At 42.9% G+C, this 10,873-nt stretch overlaps 1 protein-coding gene across 1 annotated transcript; it reads right to left on the reverse strand.

Moving 5' to 3' along the window:
* Positions 1 to 156: 156 nt before the first annotated feature.
* On the reverse strand, positions 157 to 10,589 carry tuft1a (tuftelin 1a). The gene is made up of 12 exons (XM_040029763.1): positions 10,414 to 10,589; positions 4,822 to 4,902; positions 3,824 to 3,925; positions 3,633 to 3,719; positions 3,317 to 3,367; positions 3,124 to 3,207; positions 2,315 to 2,425; positions 1,976 to 2,199; positions 1,761 to 1,866; positions 1,577 to 1,660; positions 1,309 to 1,403; positions 157 to 1,195 (listed from the first exon to the last, which is right to left on the reverse strand). Exons 1-12 carry the CDS (start codon positions 10,471 to 10,473, stop codon positions 1,123 to 1,125), a joined length of 1,158 nt encoding a protein of 385 aa, XP_039885697.1. The 5' UTR covers positions 10,474 to 10,589; the 3' UTR covers positions 157 to 1,122.
* Positions 10,590 to 10,873: the final 284 nt, after the last annotated feature.

Here is a 10,873-nt window from a genome sequence, read left to right on the forward strand (position 1 = left end):
AATTATTTAAATTAAATGTATGCGTTAATGAGTAGTTGATGTACCTAATAAAGTGTATCATTATATCATTTTGTAATGCAACTAGCGTCCAGCAGAAGGAGCCCGCGTCACCTTATTTCACTTGTGCTCTCTGCGTAAGAACTGAAAGGAAACTCATTGATTTTCAGTGATTTTATTCTAAAACAAACACAGATAGCAGATTAACAGGTACTTCGTACAAAAGCTTCTCTATTAAACAATGTCTCTAGGCATTTCATTTAACATTAATAAATATAGAGGAAAAAGCTGTTAGGTAGAAATCAAAACATCAAAATCACATTGATATGTACAACAAGAAGGTGACTGTCTGCACAGTGACTGAAATGCTTTACAAGAAATATTAAGAAAAAGGACGCCTCTCACGTGTCTGACTTCCCAAACATCTTCACTTTTCTTTCCGCATCCTCACAGTTTCATAAAGTGCCATACTTTTCGTTGGAGGCTTGACAACCATATATTTACTTACAAACAGCTCAGAGAAAAAAATAAATAGCCCATAAAAATAATCACAGGGTGTCGCCCTTATGGAGGCTACAGTCAGTATTTACACCGCATTACACAGAAAGGGAGCGGAGTCACGGAGGAGTCAGCAACGAAGACAAAGACACAATTCAGATAAACGTGTTAATGATTCTTCACATCGTGTGTCCTGACGGTGGCGTTAGCTACAGTTTATTGGCGCTGCATTGCTGTATGTGAATTTTATAATGTTGTTAGGAATTATTACCCCCTGCTCTTTGAGTTAATCATCATTAGAAACTTAAAGCAGGGCAAGCAAAAACACTTGCATACAGTTTGCAGTACTACACGTAAACTTAGACACACATCGCTCTCTCTAATGCAGCTACATTAAAGCGGACATTCTTTATGCATATGCGCAGTGTGTGTGTGTGTGTGTTTGTATGTGTGCTGATAAACCCCTCCCACCCCCTTTTTTCCTTCAATATTGTTTGGTTTGGTAGTTGTGGTCTCTGATGTTCAGCACGCACATCGGAACCGTTCACTTCAGTCGGCATCGAACAGGCAGTTGGTGCTTCTGAGCCCTTCTCAGCAGTAACTGATTAATTCATCTGCCCAGCTGGTTCATGACTTGATCTCGATGACTTTGATGAAAGGAAGCGGTTTGTTGGATGAGGTGGACAGCTTGATTGGTTTGCTGTAGTGATGAGAGGAGGATAAATTATTTTTTAGGTGGAAAACAGCATTTAACGCACCTAAATGTGTTGTTTATAGGTAATATATTGGAAGAGCGCTGGCAAAATAAGTCACCTGTAGACAATCTGGGCGTTGCGTTCTGATGAAAGGTAGGAATTTGACCTTTGTCCTCCCAGAAAGTAGTCCACCTGGTCATGCATTTCTCGGTTCTGCAAACACAGGGAGATTTCAAAGGGTGCAAATTATAATCACGAAACAGACACTGGCTTCAGCTTTTCTCCTTTCGTCTTCTCTCTAATTGCAGAGGCTGGTCTACGTTTTACCCTGACCCTTCAATTTAAATTCCTCAGACATATTTTCTTACAGAAGAAGCTGTCCTCACCTCAGCCTCCAAAAATGCCACTTTCTCCTCCAGCTCTTTGATCACGCGGTCCCGCTCCTGGATCACCATGCGAGAGTTCTGGAGCTAAAGACGAGCAAACACGGAGACAGACAGTGAGCGATCCCTACGCAAAGAAGACGGAGACAATGTGTTTGCTTTATAGAGCCGCACATGCTCATCCCACCTGCTCGATCATGTGTCTGACTTTCCTCTGTTGGCTTTTCAGCATGTCATCCAGATGGTGGATCTTTTCTTTGAGTATGGCCACCTCCTTCTCCAACTGCTCAGTCCTAAAAACACACACAGTATGTTACAGCACGCTATTGAACACGCTATTGACAGATAATTGATAAGTGGAGAGTTTAACACTTATATGTGTGTGTGTGCTTATTAGCTGACCTTTCCGCCCCTTTGTGGCCCTCCTCTCTGATCTTTCGCAGTTCCCGCAGTTCATCTTCACGGTTGCGGATGGCCTCCCGCAACGTGGCGCTCTCCTGCTCCATTCCTCCCAGCAGCCTCTGGAGCTCATCGATGCGCTGGTCTTTCTTCTCATTGGCTTCTTCTGTACTCCTCAGCTTCTCCTCCTGGTCACTCAGACGCTCTCTAAGCCTGCTGCCTTCAGCCTGGATTGGTCAAAAAGTTTTGTTCTAAATATCGCTTTCATGCAAATTATATAAATATGTATGTGTTTACTTTGTATGTAATATGCACGATGAATGCAAAGCCAGTGTAGGTTACCTGCAGTCTCTCTTTCTCCTCCAGGTGTTTCTTTTCTGCTTCCTGCATCTGTGCATATAAGCGCTTACTGACTTCTCTCAGCTTGCTTCTCTCTGCTTCGTCATCCACGTCCTAACAGAAAATAAAGCGCTGGATTACCCTAATAGTACTCAGATGTTTTTAGAATGATGTAATCAATACAATGATGGCCGAGTCTCGTAAGAGCTCTGTGGGTGTTGCCGCTATAAAGAAAACAGGCGTGTCCACGTGCGTCAGTGGCGCAGCTGGAACATGACCTGCGTTTCCCTCCTATTTGTGCCTCCCACACTTAGAGCGAGTAAGGTGTCGTGTGAGTCACAAATGCTGCTATAAGTGGCGCAAAAACAGTAAAAACCAAACACAACAGTGTCAGCTTCTTTGTTGTGTGTGTCTGCAAAACACTGCTGACACGCACAACAAGAGGATGCGACAAATGTCTGGCTTAGAGTCAGCGAGGATGAAGCATGCGTGGAATGAAGGGGGCCTGAAAACAATAACACACGCAGGCAGCGGTACATAGTGTGCCGGAACAGCTCTTCCGCGCATTTTCTTACACCCTGGGGTGCTGTAAACGTAGCTGCTTTTTGTCTGCCATTTTAATCCTCTTTTTTCCCCCCATGATGACTTCGCTGTTTAACTTTACACCACATTCTATCTGTGAGCCTCCGGGAGGTGATCGCTTTACAGGAATCTTATAGAAAACGCAAACTGACGCAGATAGCCCGTGGAAAAAAAAAACAACAAGACACCACAGGACTGAAGCTATGATGCGCATATGTGTGTTTGCTCACCTGCCCGTCATCTTTAGCTCCTGGTTTAGTGGATGAAGTGCTCTTTCTGAAGGGGATTCCAACCTTCCACCCATTTGTGTGCGGCTGGACAGATAAAAGGAGGAAGTGCAGATGGAAAATGTTAAAGACAGTGAGGGGAGAGTTAAAGGAAATGCCATCAAGAGCTCAGGATGCAAGGCTAACAATGGCTTACCTTGTTTTTGGCTGCCATCTGCTCCCTCAGAGTCTTCAGGCAGTATCTCACCTGTGTGACACAAACACACAAAAAAGATATTGTTATAAATTAAGATATTATCTGAACATGTATGTTTTCTACTTGAGCAAATAACCAACACAGGAAAGTCGGGAGCTGAAGGGAATCACGAGAGAAAAGAGGCGTATGAGTGAGGATGATTTTACAAGATGCAAATTCTTACATAAGTTATAAAACAGGGACGGCAGACTGTAGAGTTACTGTGTGCATTTGTGTGTTAGTGAAACAGCCAGTTAGATGCTGTCCAGACACTGACCTCCTGTATCTGTGAAACTTCATCTGACAGCATCTTCAGGCTCTCTTGGTGTTTCTGCTGCTCTTTTTTGCGGGCCTCTAGATACACCTGAAACAAGGACATACATGAATGTATATACTGGTTTAAAACCAACAGCAGAAAAAAAACAAAAAACAAAAAAAAAAAAACAAAGAAAATACGAAGAAGCCTACCTTGATGATTTCTACCTGCTCCTCTGTGGATTTGACTGGTTCAGAGGTCAAAGCAGTCCTCTCGTTGGCTGGCTGCACCAGTGCAAAAGCTCGTCCGATTGGCTGGAGATTAGCAGACATAAGAGGAGTTCACAATTGGGTTTTTGCGTGAATAGATGGGTGTGATAAATTTCTAAATAAAATGTCAAACTAAATGCAGATGATCCAGAAAGGGTTTGGTCATATTTACAATCAATGCTGCAACACAGGGTTCGTGAGAACTGGCAGGAATGAATCTGACTGATAATTAATACAAAGCTTTTTGCCAGGACCGTCTGCACGCTTGGTCAAATTAAACTGTTAACAGGCAAAAATGAAAAATTTCTTTCTGCGTGGGTGTGAAAGACCGAGAGCCTCTGTAATCAGGAGCCAGAGACTTTGAGCACTAATCGCTATGGAGACTAACCCATAAACATCTGGTCAAAGCCACAATATGCAGAGAGGGAGTGAGAGAGCGAGGGGGGGGGGGGGGGGGGGAGAGACATGCAGATAAAGGGGGAGACACGTTATGCAACTGTGCTGCTCTGGTGGTCCCACTGGTATTGGTATAACAATGGTTGTCTTGAGACACTGAGTGTGGGAACCCCACTAATGAAAAGCTGATGGCATCTTTATACGCGGCTGGTGTCTTTTGTTTTTCCTTTTTTGAAAGCGCAGCTGTTCTGAGCTAATTACTGAGGATCGTAGAGAAGATTAAGCAACTGTCAGCAACTGTCTGAACCTTCAGATCCAAAAATGGGGTGAACAAACCTTCAGCACTTCTTTTCTCATCCGTTAACATTTTAAAATCATTTCTCTCAGTCTAGTCTAATAGGTGACAAATCTATTCAAATATCAAAGACTCGTATTTTAAAACTCTAAACTCCAAACACGCTCCATCTGCTGCTGATCTAATGCCCAGGATCTGCTCTGTTCTCTCTTCTGGTGGTCAGAAGTTATCAGGTACAGGACGTGCTTACCTTCTCCCTGTACTGCTCTGTGCTCCAAGCCGCCGCCTGGTTCTGGTCGTGAAGTGTGAGCCGCAGCCGCCTACACCCCTCCTGAAAAAGGCAGCGAAAGTAAGAGGTTGATGAAGTGAAGCCACAAAGAGACGGTTATGTGATGGAGAGGCTGATTGGGGACTATTTTGAGGAGGAGAGGGGGAAAAAAAAAAAAAAAAAAAAAAAAAGAGGAGGAGAGACTGAGTCATACTCACAGAGTGAAACAGAAGGAGGGACAGAGGGGTGGGGGAGTATCCAGTAAGAAAGTGTGCTATAGGAGCATCAGAACGAAAGAAAAAGTTTTCTCCCTGCTGCACAGGGACAGATTGTTTGATTTAAACCAAGTGCTACAGACGTCAGAGGGACTTAGGCGGAAACCCTCCAGATGCTCGCAGCCAACTGGAGACAGTGGCTGGATTTCTGGGAAAGTACTCAGCAAATGTAATGTCAAGCAAGACGGAATATTTCCATGGCAACATAACCTCACAGTAGCCATAAACTGTCTGGCACACTAACAATACAAGAGGGCGGAGTAAGATGGAGGCAAAACAATGCACAGAATCAACGCTCGAGCAAAACGCACAGATATTTTCTTTCAGTCACAGGATAAAAGTCCCAAGGACGGGACTCCGTGTGTGTCTTCCAGTACACGGCGGCCTCTAATAAACAGTGACCAGTCAGCGTCTGTGCTAATGCAAGTATGCGGATGTTTGGGAGGAGGTTGGAGACATTATATAACTCGTTCCAGCCAACACAACTTGTTCTGTTCATTTTCCCGTGGGTATTCACTGTGTCCTCCTCAAGTCACCGCCAAACAACTCTAAACAGAAACTAATGTATGAACGAGTAATACTTCCAATCAGATTAACTGGTGATATATTACATGTAATCAGATAATTGGTTAAATCGTAAACAAAATGAACATATCTGTGTGTGCCTGCTCTCTGGTGCGTTTGAGTGGGAGCGTCTGGTCATGTTTAGCCACTTGTACGTTGATAGTTTATTCCTTTGTGTTCTTTTGGTGCTCATCATGCACCACAACAGCCCTACCTATATTTTGTTACCTTGCTTTTCCTTTCATAGACACTGCTTTAGGCGGTGTCACAGCAATCTCGCCTAAATGTCAGTTTAACTGGCGTTACAGAACACCGATCAAGTCACACGATCTTCATCTGCGGATGGACTTCGCCCTGCTGTCAGACAGTTAAAGATTCATGTTGTTCTCTGAGCCTTTAATACAACTCGGTGAAAGTGCAGCTAGAATGAACATTCGTGTGTGATTTCCTTTATCAACAGCTGTTTCTGTTTTGGTCAACAACTAGAAGAGAACCCAGTGAGCCCATCCTCCACTAAGGTCAATGCCAGTTTTTAAGGCATTTTGTCTGGATTGACACTTTAATGGGTCTTTCCCTCCCAACAAGCTTCATGATCTTCAGCTTGGTAGTTTCAGCCAAAACCTTCCCTGTTCTCCCCCGTAATTATAAGGAAGTGTAGATAAATGAAATGCAAAATCAGCTGTCTTCAAGTGATTTTTGAATGTAGATGAAATGCCACTTACCAAGCAACTCATTTAAAAAAAAATGTATCAATGATGGATAATAAAAACAAACAAATAACCAATTCTAATCTTTCTAATCTCAGCTTCTGTCCAGAGACCCTGTCTCATGTGCAGAGTGCGTCTCGATTCTGACCAGACGAGGGGAAATGAACTCGCTCGTGTTGCGTAATGCCACCATGAAAAGCTGCGGTAAAAGAAAAGCTTTGTGTTTAGAGAAGGTCTAGGGCTAGATTAGCTGGTTATCTTTTCAGGATGCAATGAAAGGGAAAAGGCAGACAGCGAGACGTGTGGGACTGATATTCAGGAGACATAATAATAGAAAATGAATGTAAAAAAGGAAATAGAGTAAAAGTCTTGGTGGAGGTCCAACCACAATGAAGAAAACTCAGAGAAATGAAAGCAAAAAAAAAAAAAAAAAAAAAAAAAAAATCCCCTTTCTTTCTTCATGTTCTCCTCTCAGATTGCAAATGTCTGTAAGCTCTAACAGGGTGCACGACTGGGGGAGGACGAAAGGGGAACAGTGGGATAGTTGTTAAGAAGGAATCCATCATTACACGACTTTTCTGGACTTCCACAGACAGCCAAACAAAGAGTCCACTAATCCCAGCTCTGAGCTATTCAGTCTCTCTGCTGGTTTGCTCTTTTATGTCCGCGGACACACAAAAATGCGGTCCTTTCCACCTTCAGCAACAACCTGTAATACTACACTTCCCGGGAACACGGACAAAAGGACCAGTTGGATGAGCTTATAGACAGTGACCCACGCATGGCCACTGACACGCAGCAAAACACACATACGAGGTTAAGTGCACACTGCCTTTATAATGGCAGAAACATGACACTGAGCTTTACGCACAGAGTCCACACAGCTGGGTGCACGACAATGGACACAAAAGATCACGGGGTACCTGCAGGCAGAAAGGCTGAAAGGATACGAGGATGCTTTTCATCTCAGACTTTGGCATCAGGAGGCTGTAACTGATGGTTGACTAGCAGTTTAGGAATGTTGCTGTTAAACATGCAGAGTTTCTGGATTTGTCCCTTAGAAATCGATCCCGCTTAAAGAGGAAAGAGTTTATATTTCCGAACAGAGGTAGGAGCAGGTATCGCGCCCTTTAATGGTAAAGCATCCCCTTGTCTCTACAAGTGTACTTCCTGCATTCCCCAAAAAGAAACATCCTCTAATGTGTGTGTGTTTGAACAAACGTCTTTGAATTAAATGACATTCCTCCTCTCTTGCACTGCTTTCCCACACGCTGCACAGGTGTCACTTTATCTTTTGTCCAACTGCATCGTAAACCTCGGCCTTTAAAACGACAGGTGCAATCCGAGCATGGCCGCCAGCGCTTCCTGTGTGATTTCAGGTAGTTTAGTAACAATGTTCACACTGTTATTGAGTTTCAGTGTCTTGCTTGCATAAAGGAAACGGGAATATAAACACATTTGTATAGAAAACCTTTATTTCAATAGGCGTAACCCAATAAACCTCTTACTGCATCACATGCTCTCTTGACACAACTGATTGTCTGAACAGCAAACACTAACACAGGGAACTATGTGATCAAAGATTAGGTAAACAAAACTACGACTCGAAGCTTCAACACCAACTTATCGGTAATAGAAACTGGATTTTATGACCACCTTTATATTCTGCTCCACCCAGCTTTGGCAAGCACAGGGATTTTTACACAAAACCACAGAGATGAATCAAAGTTAATCAAAATAGGACTGATGCACAGTTAAACTGGTAACTTATTTATCGTTTCAGGGTTTCTTCATGTGACTAACCTGGTGCTTGCAAACCTCCAGAGAGGCTGCATTTCTTTGTCACATAAGAGAATAAATTAAACACCCACTTTTGGATTTTGGACTGTGCTGAGAAGCTATGATGATTGTTATTCAATTAATCATTTAATCTTAGACCATTACTGGACGATTAGCTGCTAATTATAGTGCTGAGCCCTAGTTTATGCATCTGTAGCTCCTGTGGCAGTGAAAAGGTGTCACTGTCCCACTGACTCAGCAGGCTGCGCCAATTAATGGGTTAAATTAGGTTAAGTCCATTTTAAAGAGGACAGAGGAGCTGATTGTTGCGTGAAATGCCATCATGTGATAACCTGAACAGGTGATGATAAACAAGCAGTCCAGGATCAGAGTTCACAGTGACAGAGGACACTAGAATCCCTATAATCAGTCATTTTTCTGGTCTGTGTGGCAGATAAAAAAGGTGTTTGCGGGCATATTGCAATCGTGTCTCAACACAAATGTGCCAATAAGTCATGTCTGGCCCATTCCCAGCTGGTGATGTCAGACTCTCCTGACTAAGATGACTGATGATGAGAAGAGACGCTGGGAATGTGTTCAACAACATGCAATTGTGACATCACTTCTAAACATTGCCTGAGCTGAAAATAATACCTTGATAAATCCTGCTGTGCAGGAAAGAGAAAGCGCTACAGTTTCAAACAATATATTAAAAAACCCTGGGATTTCTGGTCACTAGTACTAACCTTAGAGCACTCTTTGTTTCAGAGTCAGTGCTTCTTGTTCCTTCTATTTTATTTTTATCACATGATCCCAGTTCCCGAAAACATACTTAACAAATGAGCTGCTGAAGGCCTCTCTGTGCTACATCAGGCACATTCCTCCTCCTCTTGTATCCTTACAGACGTGTCACTGATAACTGCGTCATTAACTAATCTGTCAGCACCCTGCAGTCGTTACAGTACGACGAGGTGAAAGTTCCTCGGCTGCTTTTTGAACTAGGAACAGCCATATCAGATGCAAATACTGCAGGTGGGTGACTATTTGACTACTGAATTTGACTTTGTTAAAGATAAATTTATGTTCTCTGCGAAGCTGATGCAAATGTGCTATCAGCCTCATGTTCAAATGTCATGTATGATTAGATAAAACAAAGACTGGACAAACATAAAGTTTCGCATATTGCCTCATAACACATTCCTGAGAGCTGTTAATCAGTTGTGTGTAAGTGGCCTTTGTATACGTTGACGTTTATGTCTGCTTTGTAGTTACACAACAGAAGATCTAGATCAGTGGGTCCCAAATGGTGCGGGACTTTGTGCCAACCATAGATTTTCATCACAAATGGACAAAAAATAATGAATTTAATAGAACTTTAATACATTCATACACATCAAAGGGTCTGATTCATTGTAAGTAAAATAATTTGCCTTCCCGTCGAGCTCAGTCAGACAATATCTAATTAAATTAAGAATTTAGACGACCTTCGGGTTATTTTTAAACAAATATGAACGTGTGTGTCTTGAAAGTTTTACACGTTTCTGTAATATGATTTGATATGAGCTCAGCAGGAGAGCGCTGAGGTGGAAGGTGGAGGGTATCATGTTGCCCTGCAACCTCATAAACCACAGCGCAGGTCAACAGTTTGTTTTTTCAGGTGAGGTAAATGATTAATGCTTTTGCTGTCACGCAAGCAAATAAAGCCCATTCAAGGGATGTAAAGTATAGCTTAGGACTACTTTCTTTACAGGTTTGCAGCAAAGCACACACACAGTGAGCTGATTATTCCTGGTGATCAAACCTTCACATGGGCAGGTGGCGCACATACTGCACAAGCACAGCCTTTAGTTCCTGAGCTGCCTTCACTCTCTGTAACTGTAAGCCTTTAAATGATGTGTCCAGAAGGTACTTGTGACAGACACAGATGTTATTTGGATTAATACTGAGCTGCCACCTTGTCTCTGTGGGTAAGAGGGGTTAATACCTTAATTGCAACAAAGCCAGGGACAGTAAATGCACCATTTAAAGCAGGTGAAGCCACAAAATCAGAGGGCAGAGTACAGACAAAAAATGAAAAATTGAAGAAATAGTAAATAACGTAAATAAATTAATTACAATAAATGAACAGGAAATTATCCACCCTGATTTATTTCTGGTTGGGTCATCCATTGATTAGACCTTCTTCAGTTAAGTACAGCAAACGCACAAAGACACAGAAATCCACGTAAGCTAATGTATAAGTAACTTACCCCATATTCTTGACTTCTGATGTCCTCAAAGGTGCACAGACTTCTCGTCACTCCGTTCATCTCTCACAGAAATAAATACTCCACACACACAATAAATAAAGAATTCAAAGCTTCGTCACGGTGTCTCTCTGCTGACCGCACACAGCAGCTCAGTCACTTTATCAGTCCTCGGCCCGGTAAGTGTGTGGGGAGCTACTTTTCTCTGCACGTCACAGTGGGAGTGAGCCACAAAAGCATGCGACCCGCCCACAAGGAGACCGAAACGGCCAAATAGGGAACTAGGGGAATCGGGAATAGCTGAGAGGGGAGGGTCAGCACCGGTATGACAACTTCTGGCACAGTGACTTCTAGAAATGTTACATCCCGATTATCACACGATGTTCAGAGAGCCATGAAAAAGTAGTAAACAGAGGAATGTGATGGCCCCTTGCTGAGCAGCGGAAGGCAACACCTACTGACT

This window comes from Simochromis diagramma, unplaced genomic scaffold, assembly GCF_900408965.1.
Source record: "Simochromis diagramma unplaced genomic scaffold, fSimDia1.1 OVJJ01000361.1, whole genome shotgun sequence".
In the NCBI taxonomy this organism is placed as follows: domain Eukaryota; kingdom Metazoa; phylum Chordata; class Actinopteri; order Cichliformes; family Cichlidae; genus Simochromis; species Simochromis diagramma.

Bases quoted from the DNA above. Each gene is read 5' to 3' on its own strand.
- tuft1a (XM_040029763.1), bottom strand. From the start codon at position 10,473: ATGAACGGAGTGACGAGAAGTCTGTGCACCTTTGAGGACATCAGAAGT. The intron at 4,903-10,413 runs GTAAGTTACTTA...TGCCTTTTTCAG, and splicing joins TCAGAAGTCAAGAATATGGG to GAGGGGTGTAGGCGGCTGCG. The intron at 3,926-4,821 runs GTAAGCACGTCC...GCTAATCTCCAG, and splicing joins CAGAGCAGTACAGGGAGAAG to CCAATCGGACGAGCTTTTGC.